Source organism: Aquarana catesbeiana, linkage group LG11, assembly GCF_042186555.1.
Source record: "Aquarana catesbeiana isolate 2022-GZ linkage group LG11, ASM4218655v1, whole genome shotgun sequence".
Classification (NCBI taxonomy): domain Eukaryota; kingdom Metazoa; phylum Chordata; class Amphibia; order Anura; family Ranidae; genus Aquarana; species Aquarana catesbeiana.
In genome coordinates, this window is record NC_133334.1 from 30,524,740 (window position 1) to 30,548,656 (window position 23,917).

At 41.2% G+C, this 23,917-nt stretch overlaps 1 protein-coding gene across 1 annotated transcript in view; it reads right to left on the reverse strand.

The window, feature by feature from the left end:
* LOC141111935 (receptor-type tyrosine-protein phosphatase beta-like) overlaps positions 1 to 23,917 on the reverse strand; it is a 337,059-nt gene that overhangs the window by 105,420 nt on the left and 207,722 nt on the right. Inside the window, exons 21-24 of the mRNA XM_073604158.1 lie at positions 18,709 to 18,978; positions 9,417 to 9,695; positions 6,982 to 7,254; positions 2,002 to 2,271 (exon numbers count right to left, since the gene is read on the reverse strand). Coding sequence (XP_073460259.1) covers positions 2,002 to 2,271; positions 6,982 to 7,254; positions 9,417 to 9,695; positions 18,709 to 18,978 — 1,092 coding nt within the window. The remainder of the gene's footprint in view (positions 1 to 2,001; positions 2,272 to 6,981; positions 7,255 to 9,416; positions 9,696 to 18,708; positions 18,979 to 23,917) is intronic.

Below are 23,917 nucleotides of genomic sequence, written 5' to 3' on the forward strand. Positions count from 1 at the left end.
TTGCTTTTTTTTTTTTTTTTTGTTTAACTTTGACAAATGATTTTGCGCTATTCCATTCTATGTGATTAAATAAACAATGTGATATAAATGTGAACTGAAATCTTACAATAAAAAAGTCCAGTGATGGTTATAAATCAATGAAAATAATCAATTCCCAATTCAATAATATTATGATACAATAGTGACTGTGATCCAAATATAAACACTGTGATCAATGTGCAGTCCTTCAATGAATGGATCCAATAACCTTCTTAATAAAACTTCAGAGAGTCTATGCGCCGCCACCAACACCTCAGTGCTCACAGAACTCTCACCTCATATCCACAGATAGTAAGCCTTAAGTATTATTAAGGATAAGCTATTCCCTTATGCCGGAAAACTCCTCCGCAGATCCTCTCTCAGAAGGTCCAGGACCATGTGTGGAGGTAAGGTAAACAGACAAGCCTCCAATAGTGCATTAACATAACCAAACCAATTTATTTAACCACTTCCCGCCCGCCGTATGCAGAATGACGGCCAGAAAGTGGTTCTGTTATCCTGACTAGGCGTCATATGACGTCCAGCAGGATAACATGCCGGCACGCCCACGGGGGCGCGCAACGCGGCGCTTGTGAGTGCGGAGTGTCAGTCTGACACCCCGCATCTCCGATCGTGATAAGAAGCCTTCTTACCACGTAATCAGCTGTGACCAATCACAGCTGATCATCGTGTGAACCAGGAAGTGCCGGTAGATGGCATTTCTCGGTTTGCACTGACAGGGAGAGCCGATCGGCGTCTCTTCCTGTCAGAGGGGGGTCTGTGCTGATAATCAGCACAGCCCTCTCAGATGTGTCACAACACCTTTTAAAATGTGCCCATAAGCTGTCAGTCAGTGCCCCATAAAAACACAGCTTACAGTGCCCATCAAAGTGCCAATCAGTGCCCATATCAGTGCTAATCAGTGCCCACCATAGTGCCAATCAATGCCCATCCCAGTGCCCAGCAGTAAATCCTGTCAGTACCTCAACATCAGTGTTGCCCATCAGTGCCACCTGTCAGTGCCACCAAAATTTTGTTTGGGTACAGTGTAGCATGACCACGCAATTGTCATTCAAATTACGACAGAGCTGAAAGCTGAAAATTGTCCTGGGCGGGAAGGGGCAAAAGTGCCCGGTATTGAAGTGGTTAAAAATATAAAATATGCTTACATCTAAGCATAGTTAAAAGCATTTCAAACAGCAAAAACAGTGGCGTTTCCGCCTCTCACATCACTTCTGGTCCACTGCGTCTTATGCCCAAGCCCTACGCGTTACGTCACATCACGTGACTTCTTAAGGGGGCTCAACGTGACGTGACATAACCCTGTTTTTTCTGTTTGAAGAACTTTTAACTGTGCTTAGATGTAAGCATATTTTATACTTTTAAATACATTGGTTTGGTTATGTTAATGCATCTTCTGGAGGTTTGTCTGTTAACCTTACACATGGTCCTGGACCTTCTGAGAGAGGATCTGCGGAGGAGTTTTCCGGCATGAGGGAATAGCTTGTCCTTAATAATACACAAGGCTTACATTCTGTAGATATGAGGTGAGAGTTCTGTGAGCACTGAGGTGTTGGTGGCGGCGCATAGACTCCGAAGTTTTATTAAGAAGGTTATTGGATCTATTCATTGAAGGACTGCACATTGATCACAGTGTTTATATTTGGATCACAGTCACTATTGGATCATAATATTATTGAATTGGGAATTTTTTTTTTTTATTGATTCAAAACCATCACTGGACTTTTTTATTGTAAGATTTTAGTTTACATTTATATCACATTGTTTATTTAACCACATAGAATGGAATAGCGCAAAATCATTTTATTCACTTACTTATGCACGTGCATTTGTGAAATCACTAGGTTTTGCAGCAATTCTGGGTATCCAGTTAGGATTTATTGTTATCACATTCACTATATAATAGCGCAGAGGATCACTATACTATAATCATTGAAGACACATGACCTTAATCATACTTACATGTGGCCTGTGACAGTGAAGGGGCTGCCTGGCTGCAGGAACTGCTGACTGTCACTATTGTTACATTGTAGACTCTTCCTGGTAATAATCCAGTAAAATTTACTTGCATCATGTTAGGCTGTATTGTGCCAGTCTGCATTGTGTTATTGACATATTCTGTTATAGTGACGGTATAATTAGACACTTTTCCTTGTGGTGCGGTCCAGCTCACAAACAGAGAATTCACTGATGTGTTACTGCTCACTGCGGCACCGACAGCTTGTCCGGGAACTAACAGGAAAAAAATTTTTTTTTTAGTAAAAAAGGTACGCATACAGATCTTATTATAAAGGGTGCAGGGGTTCTACAGCAAAGATGGAGGGCTAGGGGAGGATCTTGCCCATAGCAGCATCATCTGTGTTGGAAGAATAGGGAGGAAAGACCTTGAATCTCTGAATGTGGGTTAACTAGACTGTAAGGGGGGATTTAATAAAACCGGAGAGTACAAAATCTGGTGTAGATGTGCATGGTAGCCAATCAGCTTCCAACTTCAGCTTGTTCAATTACGCTCTGCCATAAGTTTTGCGGTGCATACTAACACTTTATGGCATAAATGAATGTGGTGGCATTTAACCAGTTTCTGCCTGCACTATAGCCGAAAGATGGCTACAGCGCAGCTCTTTGGTTCTGGGAGGATATCCATAGATGTCTTTTCATGTACGCGCCTCCCGTGCGCCCCCAGGTCACGCATTGGGCACGCTCTGTTACCTCTGTGTCCTTTGGATATAGCTAATAGTGGTAAAGGGCCAATCTCAGCAGCTCTTTACCATGTGATCAGCTGTATCCAATCACAGCTGGTCACATGTAAACAGACTTGCTAGTTATCAGCATTGCTTTCCTCACGCACTGCCACTGTGTGAGGAAAGGAGAGCCAATAGTTGGTAAGTCTGACAGGGCACAGTGAGAATATTGTTTACACTGATTATCAGAGCAGCCCCATCAGTGCAGGTTATCAGTGCCCATCAGTACAAATTATCAGTGCCCAAATATGCCCTTCAGTGCAGCCTCATCAGCGCACAACAGTGAAGAAGAAAAATTGCTTGTTTGCAAAACTTTATTACAGAAACAAGGAAAAACTTTTTCTTTTTCAAAATGCGTTCACTTGTTTAGCAAAGAATAAAAACCACAGTGGTGAAAAAATACCACCAGAAGGAAGTTCTATCTGTCTCAAAAAAAATTATAAAAATGTCATATGGGTACAGCGCAATTGTCATTCAAAGTGTGACAGCACTGAAAGCTGAAAACTGGCTTGGGCAGGAAGGCGGTGAAAACGCCCGGTATTGCAGTGGTTAATACCTCTTTAATGATTACAGAGATGCATGAATTTGTGTCCTTGAAGTGATTGTAAAGTTTTGTTTTTTTTAATAACAAACATGTCATACTTACCTCCTCTGTGCAAGGGTTTTGCACAGAGCAGCCCCGATCCTCCTTCTCTGGGGTCCCCTGGCGGCGCTCCTGGCTCCTCCTCTTTATCGAGTGCCCCCACGGAGAGGCACTTTCCATGGGGGCACTCAAGGGGGTGCGCTCACGAGTCCCGCTGCTGCGTCCATTGACAAAGACAGCAGGACTCGGCCCCACCCTGACTCCTGTGTCACTGGATTTGATTGACAGCAAAGGGAGCCAATGGCTCCCGCTGCTATCAATCTATCCAATGAGGACAGAGACAGCGGCTGGAGCTGCTGGGCTTATACTCGTCACACGATCGGGTTCAGGTAAGAAAAAGGGGGGTCTGTCAGCTGAAGCACAGAAGATTTTTCACCCAAAGGCATAGAATGCCTTCAGGTGAAAAACCATGAGGCTTTAGAACCACTTTACTATCTGGCTAAAGTTCAACTTTAAATGCTATTTGTAAAGGTATTTTAACCAATTAAGGACCGAGCCTCTTTTTGAGATTTGTTGTTTAAAACAGTTTTTTTTGCTAGAAAATTACTTAGAACCCCTAAACATTATCAATTTTTTTTATAACACCCTAGAGAATAAAATGGCATTTATATTGTGAAAGATAATGTTACGCCGAGTAAATTGATACCCAACATGTCACATTTCAAAATTGCGCACGCTCGTGGAATAGCGACAAACTTTTACCCTTAAAAATCTCCATAGGCGACATTTAAAAAATTCTACAGGTTGCATGTTTTGAGTTACAGAGGAGGTCCAGGGATAGAATTATTGCTCTCACTCAACTGATCGCGGCAATACCTCACATGTGTGGTTTGAACACTGTTTTCATATGCGGGCGCTACTCACGTATGCGTTCGCTTCTGCACGCGAGCTTGGCGGGACGGAGAGCGTTTTAAAAAAAATGGTTCTGTTTTTCTTATTTATTTTACCTTTTTATTTTTTATTTTTACACTGTTCTTTTAAAAAAAATTGTCACTTTTATTCCTATTAGAAGGAATGTAAACAAAGATGTAATGTAATAGAAAAAAAGCATGACAAGACCTCTTAAATATGAGATCTGGGGTCAAAAAGACCTCAGATCTCATATTTACACTAAAATGCCCCCAAAAAAATGTCATTTAAAACATTTTTTTAAAAATGGCCCTTTAAGAGCTATGGGTGGAAGTGACGTTTTGACGATGCTTCCGCCCAAAAATGGTATGGAGATGGGTGGGGGCCATCTTCCCCTCACTCGTCTCCATACCCAGCATGGAGGAACATCCGATCGCCGCTTACCAGAGCTGTCAGCAGCGGCGGAGGGTACCGGAGCGTGACTGGAGGGGGGCCCTCTCCCGCCGCTGATAAAAGTGATCTTGCGGCGAATCCACCGCAGAGACCACTATTATGGCATGCTAGCTGCTGCCATAAGCTGCTTCCATAACATCGATATTCCTCTTCAAACTTAGGACGTATATCGGCGTGCGGCGGTCTGGAAGTGGTTAAAGGTAATGATTTTATACACGCCACAATATTTTTACACACAATTGTTCAGTTTATTTACTGCGCCTTCCAAATGAACTTGGTGGAGTTTGGACTTGTGTTGAAGGACTTTAGTTTATGACATAAGCTTGAAATCAGTGTGATACTCCTCAGTGATCATTCACAATTCATTGACTGGTGCATCTTGACTTGCATTTGACCTGATTTAAAGGGGTTTAAAGTGGAGTTCCACCCAAAAATGGAACTTCCACTTTTTGGATTCCTCCCCCCTCCAGTGTCACATTTGGCACCTTTCAGGGGGGAGGAGGGAGCAGATACCTGTCCAATACAGGTATTTGCTCCCACTTCCTGGCATAGATCACCACGGCGCTTGCAGTGACCTACGCCACTTCCGGCGCCTACACTCTCCTCCACCGCTGTATTCCGTGAGACACAGAACACACTAGGGACCTCCACTTTAAATACCCGTTTTGCATTCCCATGCAAAAAAAAAATGCCTGTTGACTGGTGCACCGTTACTTCTTAGCAGCTTTGAGAAGTATGTGTGGATTCTTTTTTTTCGCTATAGCATTCAAAATGACTGAACTTTTTCAAGCAGAAGAAAAGATCCTATCATTATTTATTATAAATATACAGGATTTATATAGGGTCAACAATTTGTGCAAAATAAGGGAGAGAGTACAGTAATACAATTCCATACAGTATGGCTAGTGATACCAAAGGCATTACGTATAAGGAATGAGCTGATGGAGAAAGTAAAAGTTCAGTTTGAAGGTGGAGTCGGGAAAGGATTTCTAAAAAAAGATACGTTTTCAAGGATCACCTAAAAGAAGACAGAGTAGAGAATAGACATGTGAAGAACGAAAAAATGTGTTACATTTCGGATTGATTCATTGAGTTACTAATTTCATTTGGTTGCATTCGTAACAAAATTAGTTTTGTTTTGTTTATTCTTTTTCAACCAAATTCAAATTCATGATGTAACATGCTACGAAAGGACCAGCCCTGCACCCCCCAATCCCCGATCTGACAGCTAGCGGTGATCTTCTTTTCCCCGCTAGCTGTCTCAATTTAAAAAAAACTTGGCCGAGCGGGGCTCCACCCACCCAGCCGTGTCACTCATTCACAGTGTCCTGTGAATGGAAAACTACAAGGTCCGGCAGGCTTTACAGCTGTTGGCTTGTAGTTTTCAATGAACTACCACAGTGCTTGTTTCAGGTCACAATGCATGCCTCACCATTTCCTCTGTGTTGTATAACAAATGTGGGAGTGCTAATGTGCTGAAAGACTGCATGGTGATCTCTCTGGTAATTGAGTGACACTAGACTGAGAGACCCAGGGATTGTGGAATATGTAGTTTCTTCATAGGAAATGTTAGTTCTCAGACTACAGAGTCCATGCATTAAAGTGACATTAAAGGTTCAGGTTTCTTACAAAAAAAAAGTAATAAACATATCATACTAACTCCTCCTCTTCTTCTTGGGTCCCCCACCGGTGCTCCTGGCCCCTCCACCTCGATAAGTGCAATAGCAAGCCGCAGCTCGCCCCTGCCCCCTTGGCAATAGCTTAAAAAGTTACATTTTCCGTTTGGCAGTACTTATGGGTACAGTCAGTTATTAGACATGTGCAGTTCGTTTCGAGCTACAGTATTAACAAAGTTTACCGACTGCTCCGAATAAAAATAAATTTGTCCGAATTTCCAAAATTCAAATTGAAATTCAAATCAAATTTTACATTTAATTCCATTCAAATTCGAACTGTAAACATATTTCTGAAATCAAAGCCTGTGTGTGTTATTATAAAAACATAAAATCCTTTACAACCACCTTGAGAAGATTGTATGAATTTAGTCAATGCATCTGAAACAAAGACTGTTCTTTTTTCTGGTGGCAACAAATTAGCTTTTCACTTTTACAGCTCCAGAATGTGATAATGATGGGGAGTATCAGATTGGATGTAGTTAATTATGGGAACTTGTTGCGGGAAATTTGATAGACAAGGACTGGAGCATTTGTTGGCAAAGACATTTATAAGTTGCTTTTCCTGTTCGGCAGTACTTACGGGTGCAGTCAGTTATAGACATGGGGTCTGATTGTATGTTGTAGGCAGATATTGTATATACAGTGAATGTATAGGTCTCTCCCGCTGTCAGATATCCTATTGTAGCCGATGCACTGCTCACGATTGTATTATTTATCAGTGTAGATGATGAGGTTACATTGGTCTGCACCCTGTAGGTGTATGAGCTCTGATACTCGTCTGGTTGTGTCCAGGTCAGGGACATAGAATTGGTAGTTTTGGCAACAATCTGCGGTAATGTCACAGATATCGGTTCTGTGGATAAAGGAAAAAGTAATATTAATAACCAGAGTAAGAATTGTTACATTCAGAATGTGATGTTGAAGTTACAATGTTATTTAATCGGCAGTAGAAAAACACTGCTAAAGAAAAAAGAGTTATCATCTTCATCATTATCTTTAATAACAGCGATAAGCTAAGTAGATATGGAGACCTCTTTTTGGCTTCCTTCATTCCCTCCCCTAATCAGAAAATCGTATTGTATGATTGTGCTTCACATTGTTAACATCATATTGTAACTTTAGGCTGCATTCAAACCTAAGCGCTTTAAGCTCGTAAAACGCCCCCCCCAAAAAAAAAACGCCTGAAAAAAACGCACAAAAAACACCCAACAAGCAAAATCCCATTAATTTCAATGGCACCTGTTCACATCTAAGCGTTTGTCACTTATAGCAAAACGCCTGAAGCTCAAAAAAGTACATCAGTTTCTTTTTGGGCAGATTACAGGCGTTTTTCAGCTTTTTACATTGGTGACCTTTTGACCTGTGCAAAATCGCAGCAAAAAAAATGTGGTACAAATCGCGGCAAAAACGCACGACTCTGCCTGAAAACAAAACGCTCAGGTGTGAATGCAGTCTTACAGCTAAAGCCTAGGTAGCTAAAGTTTTTATATGGTCCTTCCCCCATTACCCTACTAGTGCTCTGCTTGCACACAGACATAGCTAGGAATAAAAAATGCAATGTGTGTTTGCGCAAGTACTGGTGTATATCCATGTGCAGCCATTAATAACTATGGGCAGGTTGTAGGCAGCATCTGTAGTTTCTGGTTGGAGAAATACACCCGAATTGTACATTGTACAGCCCCAATCACCCGAGTGCATGAGACCTAAAAAGCAATAATATAAACTAGCTCTAAAAGTCGTCTGTCTTATAATAAGACATGCAAGGTCTCCTTCCCCTTCTAGAGCAGAGAGAGAGGATAAAGAAACCTTGGAGCTTTACTAATGTACATAGGTCATTATGCACCAAGGGACCCTGTCACCATACACCAAGAGTTACCAAAAAAAAATAAACACTTAGGCTGCTTTCACACTGAGGCTCTTTGCAGGTGCTAAAGTGCTAAAAATAGCGCCTGCAAAGTGCCCTGAAAGAGCCGCTCAATTCACTCCAATGTGAAAGCCCCGAGGGCTTTCACACTGGAGCGGTGCGCTTGCAGGATGGTCAAAAAAGTCCTGCAAGCCGCATCTTTGCAGCGCTATAGGAGCGGTGTATTTACCGCTCCTAAAGCGCCCCTTCCCATTGAAAACAATGGTGCAGTGCTGCAAAGCCCTTTTTCGAATAGCGCCGCTAGAACGACAGTAAAGCAGCGCTAAATATAGCACCGCTTTACCGCCAGCGACCGCCCGCCTCAGTGTGAATGTAGCCTTATAAGTGATGACTCTAAATACTTATGTTTCCCACTGCCCGCACCATTAAACACCACTCTGATGCTGTAAGATCCTCTTCTAAAGTTCACTGGGAAACCAACACTTCTGGTTGTGTCAAATTTCTGGGTTCTCCTGCTGACCTCCAGTAAAGATGTGGAGGTTAGCAGGATAAACCAGTATGAGTTGTGGGGGACCCAGGAGACCAACCCTCCGGAAAGTGTTGTTTCCCAGCAAAAAGGATGATTTCATTGTATTTAAGCATAGTTCAGCTGGTTCCTCCTGCTGACCTCCATGGCACTACTCTCTTCTGTAATGAGTTGAAAGTCAGTGGGATGAACCAGTGTTTGGCAGCAAGGTCAGATATATCTTTGCTTGGTAACTTTTGCCTCTTGAGCAAATGGGGCGGGGGGGGAGGGGGTCAGTCAAGAATCTGGGCACTCACAAGACTTTTTCAAAATACTGTAACACTTTTTGAATATAGCTTTTAAGGCTATGTTCACATTTGTGTGAACACAGACATTGCATGTGATTTGTACTCGCACTGCGGGTCACTGGAGCCGTTTGCATGCAATGTCTGTGCAATGCGAGTTCAGCCATATAGTTGTATGGCTGAACTCGCATTAAATTTGCACAAAAAAAGGTGCAAGGACTCCCCCCCCTGAAATCGGATCGCATGGGTGTTCTCACAGTTCACACTGCGATAACAATGTATTGACACCTGCAGTGGTTTGCAGACAAGTGTGAACCTAGGCTCAAGGAGCAAAAACGTACTTGTACAGACTGATCCAATTACAGATGTGCTCTGATACCCCCAGGGTATGACCGTCACCACAGAGACACTGTAATTAGTCCCCGATATCAAGTTTTGAAGGGTGACATATGTTGTGTTGCTTATCACAGATCCAGAAATGATTGAAGGAGAAGAAGAATTCCAATAAGTGATATTATATGACTTCACCACTCCGGTCATATTTACTGGATCTCCCCAAGATAAGGTGACATCCTTAGTTCCTATCATAGTAAAGTTTATGCTGCCCGGTGGGGTGGGATCTGTTTGGAGATAAAACAATGTTAGGAAAAAAATTAGTGAGATGCATGAAAATGTTTCTGCTTTAAAAAGAATACATATAATGGGATGAATTAACAAAGAGTGGTGCAATCATAATGCTTACATCACTCTTCTGAACATAAAAAATGGAGCACATGCAAGCCCCTTTTGTTAATTAGGAGCCTTCAGTTCTCTGTTCTATGGTGGCCACGACAGACACACAGATCTTTCTACCTATTCCCCAAAAGTTATATTTAAAATTAAAACGGAGCTCCAGTATCCCCCAAAAAATTAAAAGTCAGCAGCTACAAATACTGTAGCTGCTGACTTTTATTATAAGGACACTTACCTGTCCAGGGATCCAACGATGTCCTCACCCAAGCCGATTCTTCAATCGGCTTTGGTTCCAGACGTCGGCATCTTTACTGTCAGTTTCCTACAATCCATGCACGAGCCACGCTGCGCTATGCAAATGGTACAGCAGTCTTCTGGGACCTGTGATGTGTGGGGGAGGTCGGCTGAACTTCCACTCAGAAAGGTACCTGTCCCCCCCCCAAAAAAAAGTGCCAAATGTGGCAGTGAAGGGGTGGGAGGATACAAACAAGCAGAACTTCCCGTTTTGGGTGAAATTCCCCTTTAATCACTTCAAAATATAACAATGTAAGAAAAAAAGAAATCAATGAGAAGAATAGGAATAATCATCTGCTTTGAAGGAATACGATGGTAGGGGTGTTCACAATGGCCACCTTTCATTCAAATAATAAAAAGTTTAAAAAAAAAAACCTTTGTCCCAACCCCTGTCACTTCTGTCAGCCGGGTCTGCATGAACAGTGCATCTGGAAAAGTATTCACAGCGCTTCACTTTTTCCACATTTTGTTATGTTAGAGCCTTATTCCAAAATAGTTTAAACTCATTATTTCCTCAAAATTCTACAAACAATACCCCATAATGACAATGTGAAAGAGGTTTAGATGAAATCTTTGCAAATTTATTAAAAATAAAAAATGAAACAAATTCCATGTACAATACATAAGTATTCACAGCCTTTGCTCAATACTTTGGTGAAGCACCTTTGGCACCAATTACAGCCTCAAGTCTTTTTGAGTATGATGCTACAAGCTTGGCACACCTATTTTTGGGCAGTTTCTCCCATTCTTCTTTGCAGGACCTCCCAAGCTCCATTGGGTTGCATGGGGAGCGTCGGTGCACAGCCATTTTCAGATCTCTCCAGAGATGTTCAATTGGGTTCAAGTCTGGGCTCTGGCTGGCCCCGCCGCCACAAGGACATTCACAGGGTTGTCAGGTAGCCACTCCTTTGTTATCTTGGCTGTGTGCTTAGGGTCGTTGTCCTGTTGGAAGATGAACCTTCGCCCCAATCTGAGGTCCAGAGCGCTCTGGAGCAGGTTTTCATCAAGGATGTCTCTGTACATTGCTGCATTCAACTTTCCCTCAATCCTGACTAGTCTCCCAGTTCCTGCCGCTGAAAAACACCCCCGCAGCATGATGCTGTCACCACCATGCATCACTGTAGGGATGGTACTGGCCAGGTGATGAGCGGTGCCTGGTTTCCCCTAGACATGACGTTTGCCATTCAGGCCAAAGAGTTCAGTCCTTATTTCATCAGACCAGAGAATTTTGTTTCTCATGGTCTGAGAGTCCTTCAGGTGCCTTTTGGCAAACATCAGGTGGGCCTTTTACTGAGGAGTGGATTCTGTCTGGCCACTCGACCAGACAGGCCTGTGGAATGCTGCAGAGATGGTTGTTCTTCTGGAAGGTTCTCCTCTCTCCACAGAGAAACGCTGGAGCTCTGTCAAACTATTTATCGGGTTCTTGGTCACCTTCCTGACTAAGGTCTTTCTCCCCGATCGCTCAGTTTGGCCAGTCGGCCTGCACTAGGAACAGTCCTGGTGGTTCCAAACTTCCTCCATTTACATATGATGGACTGTGTTCATTGGGACCTTCAATGCTGTAGAAATGTTTCTGTACCCTTCCCCAGATCTGTGCCTCCATACAATCCTGTCTCAGAGGTCTACAGACAATTCCTTGGACTTCATGGCTTGGTTTGTGCTCTGACATGCACTGTTAACTGTGGGACCTTACATAGATAGGTGTGTGCCTTTCCAAATCATGTCCAATCAACTGAATTGACCACAGGTGAACTCAAATCAAGTTGTAGAAATATCTCAAGAATGATCAGTGGAAATAGGATACACCTGAGCCCAATTTTGAGTGTCATGGCAAAGGCTGTGAATACTTATGTATATATAATTTATTTGTTTTTCATTTTTAATAAATCTGCAAAGATTTCAAACTTCTTTCACGTTGTCATTATGGGAGATTGTTTGTAGAATTTTGAGGAAAATAATGAATTTAATCCATTTTGGAATAAGGCTGTAACATAACAAAATGTGGAAAAAGTAAAGCGCTGTGAATACTTTCCAGATAAACTGTCCATCAAGTCCATAGGTTGGACTTGATGGACTTGTGTCTTTTTTCAACCTCACCTACTATGTAACTGTATATACTGTATATGGAGAAAAGTCTAAATAATGGATATGCGAAATTAAAAACAAAAGCATATGTAGAATATCATTATTAACCTCCCTGGCGGTATGATTATATAGGATTTTAGGTGCTGAAAGCGGTACAATTATTTTGCATGGAAATTTGGTGTTTTATATTGTAGGCCTGTAATTCTTAGCAATAACACACTTAAATCTGTCCAAACAAGAGTCTAGTAGATATCCCGGGTATGATGAAGTTTGAAACACAAAATCATAAATTATAATATAATAAATAAATATAAATAATTATAAAAATAATAATATAATAGTAATAAAATTATTTTCCCCACGATTCACTATCGCTCAATTCTGCAAGTGATCTAATTTAGTATCGCTGTTTTCTAGCCGGTCTAAAGCCACTTTTGACGTAAAGGGACACTTTTTGGTTGCTATGGACAATCTCCAGTTTCCAGGCAGAAAGAACAGTATATATAATATAAAACTACATGCAAGGCATTGGACAAAGCACTGGGGACAAAAGGGATGTTAAATCTGTAAGATTACAGTATTGTATGTGTTATGAATTTTCACTTTTTTTTAATTTGCCGCCAGGCTCCACCCCCATGCGTTGCGACGCTCACAGTCAACGGAGCCTGGCACACAGGACATCGGAGCGGAGGACAGAGCCCGCAGACACAGCGGGGGGGGACATCGCAGGATCCTAGGGACAAGGTAATTATACCGCACCCGGATCTTGAGATGTAATCCCGAGTGTGGCTCGGGGCTACCGCTAATGGTGCTGAAATTTAACCCCTAGCCACACTCGGGAATACCGCCAGGGAGGTTAAATTAATAGCATTATCATCCCGGTGGCCCCCCCCCCTTTGACGCTACAGGGGAAGCCATAGGGATGTCCCCGTTCGTCAGAGGGGGGCGGCGTCACTGTGTGGCCCCGCCCACAGTTTTAAAAGAGCTGTCACCTGTGAGGACGCGTCATATGGCGTGTGCCTCCCGTGGAGGCAGATCTTCTTTATTTATTTTTTTCGGTCCGTCAGCGGAGGTGAATGGACTACGTGGGACAGTTTTATTTTTTTATTTTTTAATAAAGGACTTCTCCCACGGTGTGTGTTGTTTTTTTTTTACCATTTTCACACATTTTTTGTGAAATGGTACGGGTACAATGTACCCGTTACCATTTCAAACAGGGGGGGCCGGGATCTGGGGGTCCCCTTGTTAAAGGGGGCTTCCAGATTCTGATAAGCCCCCCGCCCGCAGACCCCCACAACCACCGTGCAAGGGTTGTGAGGATGAGGCCCTTCTCCCCATTAACATAAGGACAAGGTGCTTTGGGGGGCTACCCCAAAGCACCCTCCCTATGTTGAGGGCATGTGGCCTGGTACGGTTCAGGGGGGGGGGGGCTCTCTCATCTGCCAGGTTGCCTGCTCAGATAAGGGTCTGGTATTGATTTTTGGGGGGACCCCACGCCATTTTTTTTCAATTTAAGGGGTTCCCCTTAAAATCCATACCAGACCAGAAGGGTTAATAGACAAGAATAGCATAGAAAAACAATAGTCCAGAATAGAAAAAAATATAATATATTCTATTCTAATCTTTTCTATTCAAATTCAAATTCATTCTGTACCAAATTCCAATTTCGGAAGATATATATATATATATATATATATATATATATATATATATATAATTTTTTTTTTTCTATTCTGTTCCATTGCTTTTCTATGCTATTCTTTTCTATTCTAAACTTTTCTATTCGAATTTGAATTAATTCTGTACGAAATTTGAATTTCGGAAGTTGGCTTCTGAAATTCAAATTTCGTATAGAATGAATTTGAATAGAAAAGATTAGAATAGAAAATAATAGAAAAGAATAGACTAGAAAAACAATAGAACAGAATAGAATAAAATATAATATATATATATATATATATATATATATATATATATATATATATATATATATATATATATATATATATATATTATATTTTATTCTATTCTGTTCTATTGTTTTTCTATGCTATTCTGTTATATTATTTTCTATTCTATTCTAAACCTTTCTGCTCGAATTTGGCTTCTGAAATTCGAATTTCGTATAGAATGAATTCGAATTTGAATAGAAAATAATAGAAAAGAATAGATTATAAAAACAATATAGGTATATACTATATTTTATTCTATTCTGTTCTATTGTTTTTCTATGCTATACTGTCCTATTATTTTCTATTCTAGTTCAATCTTTTCTATTCTTTTCTATTCAAATTTGATTTTCAGTTTACATAAAATTCGAATTTTGGAAGATGTTATATATATATATATATTTTTTTTTTCTATTCTGTTCCATTGTTTTTCTATTATTTTCTATTCTAATCTTTTAATTCTATTTAAATTCAAATTCATCCTATACAAAATTCGAATTTTGGAAGATGTTTTATATATATATAGATATATATATATCTATATCTATAGATATAGATCTATAGATATAGATATATATATATATATATCTATATCTATAGATATAGATATAGATATATATCTATATCTATATATATATTTATCTATATATATATATATAGATATATATCTATATAGATATATATATATATCTATATAGATATACTATATATATATATTTTTTTTTTTTTTCTATGCTGGTCTATTGTTTTTCTATGCTATTCCGAAATTGGAATTTGATACAGAATGAATACGAATTCAAATAGAAAAAATTAGAATAGAATATATTATATTTTTGTATATTCTGTTCTATTGTTTTTCTATGCTATTCTTTTCTATTATTTTCCATTCTATTTGAATTCACTTTCATTCTATACGAATTTCGAATTTCACAAATTTCACAAACTCGGTCAAATTTTTTCAAATGCGGTAGAATTTTTCGAACCTGACAGTTTTTTTTCGAATGCGGTAGAATTTTTTCGAATTTGATAGTTTTTTTTCGAATGCGGTAGAATTTTTTCGAATCTGATATTTTGTTTTCGAATGCAGACAAATTTTTTTGAACATGGGCTAATTTTTCGAATTCGAATACAAAACTAAACGAATCCCAAAAACGAGTGTAAGGAATGCAGCAAATTTAGTTAACCACTTCCCTACCCGCCCATAGTCATATGACGTCCACAGATGGGATCTCCCATCCTGGGTGGACGTCATATGACGTCCTGGGATTCCCGGCCGTCTAGGGGGCGCGCGCGCGCCCGCCGCATTCCTCGGGACCCGGTGCATGTGCCCGGCGGCCGCGATGTCCGCCGGGCACCCGCGATTGCCCATTAACCGGGCCGGCATGTGGATCTGTGTGTGTAAACACACAGATCCACAGCCTGTCAGCTCTGAGGAGAGCGATCTGTGTTCCCAGAACGGAGGAACACAGATCGGTCTCCTCCCCTAGTGCGTCCCCTCCCCCTTCAGTTAGAATCATTCCCTAGGAAACATATTATCCCTTCCCCGCCCCCTAGTGGTTAACCCCTTCACTGCCTGTCACATTTACACAGTAATCAATGCAATTTTATAGCATTAATCGCTGTATAAATGTGATTGGTCCCAAAAATGTGTCAAAAGTGTCCGATGTGTCCGCCATAATGTCGCAGTCACCAAAAAAAATCGCGATCGCCGCTAAAAAAATGTAAAAATATTTTTTTTTTAAAAGTGCCATAAATCTATCCCGTATTTTGTAGACGTTATAACTTTTGCGCAAACCAATCAATATACGCTTTTTGCGATTTTTTTTTACCAAAAATATGTAGAAGAATACGTATCGGCCAAAACTGAGGAAAAAATGTGTTTTTTTAAAAAAAAATTGGGATATTTATTATAGCAAAAAGTAAAAAATATTGTGTTTTTTTCAAAATTGTCGCTCTTCTTTTGTCTATAGCGCAAAAAATAAAAACCGCAGAGGCGATCAAATACCACCAAAAAAAAGCTCTATTTGTGGTGAAAAAAGGACGTCAATTTTTTTTGGGTACAACGTCGCATGACCGCGCAATTGACGTTTAAAGTGCGACAGCGCTGAAAACTAAAAATTGGCCTGGGAAGGAAGGGGGTGAAATTGCCCGGTATTGAACCGGTTAAATAACGAATCGAAACAACATGAAACTAAACAAATTTTTTCATCCTGCACATGTCTACTTGTTATCTCCTCCCATGCTCGCCTTCAGGACTTCTCCAGAGCCTCCCCCATCCTCTGGAATGCTCTACCCCAATCCGTCCGATTTTCTCCTACTTTATCCACTTTCAGACGATCCCTGAAAACTCATCTCTTCAGAGAAGCCTATCTGGCCCCCACCTAACAACTGTACATTTATCTTCTCAATCAGCACATCACCCACAGTTATTACCTCTTGTATCTCTTGACCTTCCCTCTTAGATTGTAAGCTCTAAGGAGCAGGGCCCTCTGATTCCTACTGTATTAAAGTGTATTGTATTTGTACTGTCTACCCTCAAGTTGTAAAGCGCTACGTAAACTGTTGGCGCTATATAAATCCTGTATAATAATAATAATATCCACATAATGTAAGCCTTAAGTATTATTAAGGAGAAGCTATTCCTTCATGCCGGAAAACTCCTCCGCAGATCCTCTCTCAGAAGGTCCAGGACCATGTGTTGGGGTAAGTTAAACAGACAAGCCTCCAATAGTGTATTAACATATCCAAACACCCCGCAACGCCGATCGTGATAAGAAGCCTCTGTTCGACCAATCACATCTGATCATCGCGTGAACCAGGAAGTGCCGGTAAACGGCATTTCTCGGTTCGCACTGACAGGGTGAGCCGATCGGCGGCTCTCCCTGGGGGGGGTTTGTGCTGATAATCAGCATATTGATTATCAGCACAGCCCCCTCAGATGTGCCACAACACCTTTTAAAATGTGCCCATAAGCTGTCAGTCAGTGCCCCATAAAAAGCTCATAGTTCCCATCAAAGTGCCAATCAGTGCCCATATCAGTGCTAATCAGTGCCCACCACAGTGCCCAGCAGTAAAACCTGTCAGTACCTCAACATCAGTGCTGCCCATCAGTGCCATCTGTCAGTGCCACCTGTCATTGACATTCAGTACCGCCAATCTGCCAATCAGTGCCCATCACAGCCGCCTGTCAGTGCCCATCACAGCCGCCTGTCAGTGCCCATCAGTGCCGCCAGTCAGTGCCCATCAGTGCCACCTATCAGTGCCCATCAGTGCCACCTATCAGTGCCCATCAGTGCTGCATATCAGTGCCACCTATTGGTGCCCATCAGTGCTGCATATCAGTGCCGCCTATCAGTGCCCATCAATTCTACATATCAGTGCATCCTCATCAGTGTCCATCAGTGCCACCTTATCAGTGCCAACTCATCAGTGCTCATTAGTGCCAACTCATCAGTGCCCGTCAATGAAGGAGAAAACTACATTTTATAACCGAAACGAAGAAAAACTTTTTTTTTTCCAAAAATATTGTTCTTTTTTAGTTTGTTTAGCAAAAAATAAAAACCGCAGAGGTGATCAAATACCACCAAAAGAAAGCTTTATTTGTGGGCACAAAATGATAAAAATTTTGTTTGGGTACAGTGTAGCATGACCGCGCAATTGTCATTCAAAGTGCGACAGCGCTGAAAGCTGAAAATTGTCCTGGGCGGGAAGGGGCCAAAGTGCCCAGTATTGAAGTGGTTAAAAATATAAAATATGCTTACATCTAAGCACAGTTAAAAGTGCTTCAAACAGCAAAAACAGCAGCGTTTCTGCCTCTCACATCACTTCCGGTCCGCTGCGTCTTACGGCCACGCCCTACGCGTTATGTGTCACATGACTTCTTTAGGGGACTCTTCAGGGGATGTGACATAACGCTGTTTTTGCTGTTTGAAGCACTTTTAACTGTGCTTAGATGTAAGCATATTTTATATTTTTAAATAAATTGGTTTGGTTATGTTAATGCATTTTGTCTGTTTACCTTACCCCAACACATGGTCCTGGACCTTCTGAGAGAGGATCTGCGGAGGAGTTTTCCAGCATGAGGTAATAGCTTGTCCTTAATAATAATCAAGGTTTACATTCTGTGGATATGAGGTGAGAGTTCTGTGAGCACTGAGGTGTTGGTGGCGGCACATAGACTCTCTGAAGTTTTATTAAGAAGGTTATTGGATCTATTCATTGAAGGACTGCACATTGATCACAGTGTTTATATTTGGATCACAGTCATTATTGTATCATAATATTATTGAATTGGGAATTGATTATTTTTTATTGATTCAAAACCATCAATGGACTTTTGTATTGTAAGATTTTAGTTTACATTTATATCACATTGTTTATTTAATCACATAGAATGGAATAGCGCAAAATCATTTTATTCACTTACTTATGCACGTGTATTTGTGAAATCACTAGGTTTTGCAGCAATTCTGAGTATCCAATTAGGATTTATTGTTATCACATTCACTATATAATAGCGCAGAGGATCACTATACTATAATCATTGAAGACACATGACCTTAATCATACTTACATGTGGCCTGTGACAGTGAAGGGGCTGCCTGGCTGCAGGAACTGCTGACTGTCACTATTGTTACATTGTAGACTCTTCCTGGTAATAATCCAGTAAAATTTACTTGCGTCATGTTAGGTTGTATTGTGCCAGTCTGCATTGTGTTATTGACATATTCTGTTATAGTGACAGTATAATTAGACACTTTTCCTTGTGGTGCGGTCCAGCTCACAAACAGAGAATTCACCGATGTGTTACTGCTCGCTGCGGCACCGACAGCTTGTCTGGGAACTAAGAGGAAATATAATTTTTATTAGTAAAAAAGGTACACATACAGATCTTATTATAAAGGGTGCAGGGGTTCTACAGCAAAGATGGAGGGCTGGGGGGGATCCTGCCCATAGCAGCATCATTTGTGTTGGAAGAATAGGGAGCAAAGACCTTGAATCTCTGAATGTGGGTGATCTAGACTGTAAGGGGGGATTTATTAAAACCGGAGAGTACAACATCTGGTGTAGATGTGCATGGTAGCCAATCAGCTTCTAACTTCAGCTTGTTCAATTAAGCTTTGCCATAAGTTTTTGCGGTGCATACTAGCACTTTATGGCATAAATCTCCTTGGGGCACATAAATGAATGTGGTGGCATTTACAGTGACTTGCAAAAGTATTCACCCCCTTGGCTTTTTACCTATTTTGTTACATTACAGCCTTTAGTTCAATATTTTTTAAATCTGAATTATATGTTACATAGTTACATAGTAGGTGAGGTTGAAAAAAGACACAAGTCCATCAAGTCCAACCTATGTGTGTGATTATGTGTCAGTATTACATTGTATATCCCTGTATGTTGCGGTCATTCAGGTGATTATCTAATAGTTTCTTGAAGCTATCAATGCTCCCCGCTGAGACCACCGCCTGTGGAAGGGAATTCCACATCCTTGCCGCAATTACAGTAAAGAACCCTCTACGTAGTTTAAGGTTAAACCTCTTTTCTTCTAATTGTGTCTTATTAAACTCTCTTCTGCGAAAAAGTTTTATCCCTATTGTGGGGTCACCAATATAGTACTTGTAAATTGAAATCATATCCCCTCTCAAGCGTCTCTTCTCCAGAGAGAATAAGTTCAGTGCTCGCAACCTTTCCTCATAACTAAGATCCTCCAGACCCTTTATTAGCTTTGTTGCCCTTCTTTGTACTCGCTCCATTTCCAGTACATCCTTCCTGAGGACTGGTCCCCAGAACTGGACAGCATACTCCAGGTGCGGCCGGACCAGAGTCTTGTAGAGTGGGAGAATTATCGTTTTATCTCTTGCGTTGATCCCCCTTTTAATGCATGCCAATATTCTGTTTGTTTTATTGGCAGCAGCTTGGCATTGCATGCCATTGCTGAGCCTATCATCTACTAGGACCCCCAGGTCCTTTTCCATCCTAGATTCCCCCAGAGGTTCTCCCCCCAGTGTATAGATTGCATTCATATTTTTGCCACCCAAATGCATTATTTTACATTTTTCTACATTGAACCCCATTTGCCATGTAGTCGCCCACCCCATTAATTTGTTCAGGTCTTTTTGCAAGGTTTCCACATCCTGCGGAGAAGTTATTGCCCTGCTTAGCTTAGTATCGTCTGCAAATACAGAGATTGAACTGTTTATCCCATCCTCCAGGTCGTTTATAAACAAATTAAATAGGATTGGTCCCAGCACAGAACCCTGGGGAACCCCACTACCCACCCCTGACCATTCTGAGTACTCCCCATTTATCACCACCCTCTGAACTCGCCCTTGTAGCCAGTTTTCAATCCATGTACTCACCCTATGGTCCATGCCAACGCACCTTATTTTGTACAGTAAACGTTTATGGGGAACTGTGTCAAATGCTTTTGCAAAATCCAGATACACCACGTCTACGGGCCTTCCTTTATCTAGATGGCAACTCACCTCCTCATAGAAGGTTAATAGATTGATTTGGCAAGAACGATTCTTCATGAATCCATGCTGATTACTGCTAATGATATCGTTCTTATTACTAAAATCTTGTATATAGTCCCTTATCATCCCCTCCAAGAATTTACATACTATTGATGTTAGGCTAACTGGTCTGTAATTCCCAGGGATGTATTTTGGGCCCTTTTTAAATATTGGTGCTACATTGGCTTTTCTCCAATCAGCTGGTACCATTCCAGTCAGTAGACTGTCTGTAAAAATTAGGAACAACGGTCTGGCAATCACTTGACTTCCCTAAGACTTGAATCACTTGAGTTCCCTAAGTACCCTCGGATGCAAGCCATCTGGTCCTGGTGATTTATTAATGTTAAGTTTCTCAAGTCTAATTTTAATTCTGTCCTCTCTTAACCATGGAGGTGTTTCCTGTGTTGTGTCATGAGGATAAACACTGCAGTTTTGGTTACTGAAGCCCCCCGATTCACTTGTGAAGACTGAGGAGAAGAATAAATTCAATACCTTCGCCATCTCCCCATCCTTTGTAACTAGATGTCCTTCCTCATTCTTTATGGGGCCAATATGGTCTGTCCTCCTTTTTTACAGTTTACATACTTAACACATATGTGATGGATGAGAACACAATAGTCTAAGTTGGTGAAGTAAAATTAAAAAAATATATACATAAAACTATTTTTCAGAAATAAAAAACTGATAATTGGCATGTGCGTATGTATTCACCCCCTTTGATATGAAGCCCACAAAAAGCTCTGGTGCAACCAATTACCTTCAGAAGTCACATAATTAGTGAAATGATGTCCACCTGTGTGCAATCTAAGTGTCACATAATCTGTCATTACATATAGACAAGAGGCTGCAACACCTAAGCAAGAGGCACCACTAACCAAACACAGCCATGAAGACCAAGGAACTCTCCAAACAAGGAAGGGACAATGTTGCTGAGAAGTACAAGTCAGGGTTAGGTTATAAAAAAATATCCAAATCTTTGATGATCCCTAGGAGCACCATCAAATCTATCATAACCAAATGGAAAGAAAGCACATGGCACAACAGAAAACCTGCCAAGAGACAGCCGCACACCAAAACTCACGGACCGGGCAAGGAGGGCATTAATCAGAGAGGCAGCACAGAGACCTAAGGTAACCCTGGAGGAGCTGCAGAGTTCCACAGCAGAGACTGGAGTATCTTCTAGCAGTGTGTATGAGTACAGCCATGGGGGACTTCACAGAGTATTACGCTATGGTGAACCTTTTTATTCTAGGGAACATCTGAATGGTATCCAATCTGGCCACTCGTTTGAACCTGTGATTGGGGAAACTTGTGCTGCATGCTGACCACTTCCGTAAGATTCGCTGGGACATCGTTCTCCTTGAATCTCCCCTGGATAAAGGCCCTGGCCGAGTAATAGGTCGCAGGCTTACAGAGCTTGCCTTAGGGTAAGCGTGCATTCTGTGTGGAGTTATCACTGTGGTTGCGGTGGAGGATTTATTCAATCAATTTTTAAGAAGCTTTACCCACACCGGTTACTTTGGTTATGGATTTTGAGCACAATCAATATACATAGAAGGACGTTTTTCTTTTTCTATACTCACCATAATTAACGAACTTTAAAATAATATTGTAATCATTACAGTTTATATTGAAGTACTGTTGTTAATTATCACTGGTATAATTTAGTATAGCAATTTTTAGCGCTGCTACAAACTTTTCCATCTATTTATGTTTGTATCCCACCTCTAGCAGCTGCTCTTAGTTTATAGCTTTTTACTTTCAATAGTTTGTTTTCTTCACAAACACTTTTTTCCTGAAGAAAAAAATTTTCCTAAGGAAAACATTTTTTTCTGCCTAACATATTTGGTTTATAGTGCGGTATTTTTTACATATTTATCTGTACATAGGACGACAATAAGCTGTACGTTCCATAGAGTTGGGCTTTATGGCAGAGTGGCCAGAAGAAAGCCATTACTTTCAGCAAAAAACAAAATGGCTCGTTTTGAGTTTGTGAAAAGGCATGTGGGAGACTCCCAAAATATATGGAGGAAGGTGCTCTGGTCTGATGAGACTAAAATTTAACTTTTTGACCATCAAAGAAAACGCTATGTCTGGCGCAAACCCAACACATCACATCACCCAAAGAAAACCATCCCCACAGTGAAACATGGTGGTGGCAGCATCATGCTGTGGGGATGTTTTCCAGCAGTCGGGACTGGGAAACTGGTCAGAGTTGAGGGAAAGATGGATGGTGCTAAATACAGGGATATTCTTGAGCAAAACCTGTACCACTCTCTGTGTGTGATTTGAGGCTAGGACGGAGGTTCACCTTCCAGCAGGACAATGACCCCAAACACACTGCTAAAGCAACACTTGAGTGGTTTAAAGGGAAATGTGTAAATGTGTTGGAATGGCCTAGTCAAAGCCCAGACCTCAATCCAATAGAAAGTCTGTGGTCAGACTAAAAGATTGCTGTTCACAAGCGCAAACCATCCAACTTGAAGGAGCTGGAGCAGTTTTGGAAGGAGGAATAGGCAAAAATCCCAGTGGTAAGATGTGGCAAGCTCATAGAGACTTATCCAAAGCAACTTGGAGCTGTGATAGCCGCAAAAGGCGGCGCTACAAAGTATTGATTTTAGGGGGGTGAATAGTTATGCACATTGACTGTTTCTGTTATTTTGTACTATTTGTTTGCTTCACAATAAAAAAAGAAACATCTTCAAAGTTGTGGACATGTTCTGTAAATTAAATGGTGCAAATCCTCAAACAATCCATGTTAATTCCAGGTTGTGAGGCAACAAAACACGAAAAATGCCAAGGGGGGTGAATACTTCTTCAAGGCACTGTAACCAGTTTCTGCCTGCACTATAGCCAAAAGATGGCTACAGCGCAGCTCTTTGGTTCTGGGAGGATGTCCATAGATGTCTTTTCACGTACACGCCCCCGGGTCGTGCATTGGGCAATTGTCATTCAAAGTGTGACAGCACTGAAAACTGGCTTGGGCAGGAAGACGGTGAAAACACCCGGTATTGCAGTGGTTAATACCTCTTTAATGATTACAGAGATGCATGAATTTGTGTCCTTGAAGTGATTGTAAAGGTTTTTTTTTTTTTTTAATAACAAACATGTCATACTTACCTCCTCTGTGCAAGGGTTTTGCACAGAGTAGCCCCAATCCTCCTCTTCTGGGGTCTCCCAGCGGCGCTCCTGGCTCCTCCTCTTTATCGAGTGCCCCCATGGAGAGCCACTTTCCATGGGGGCACCCAAGCGGGCGTGCTCACG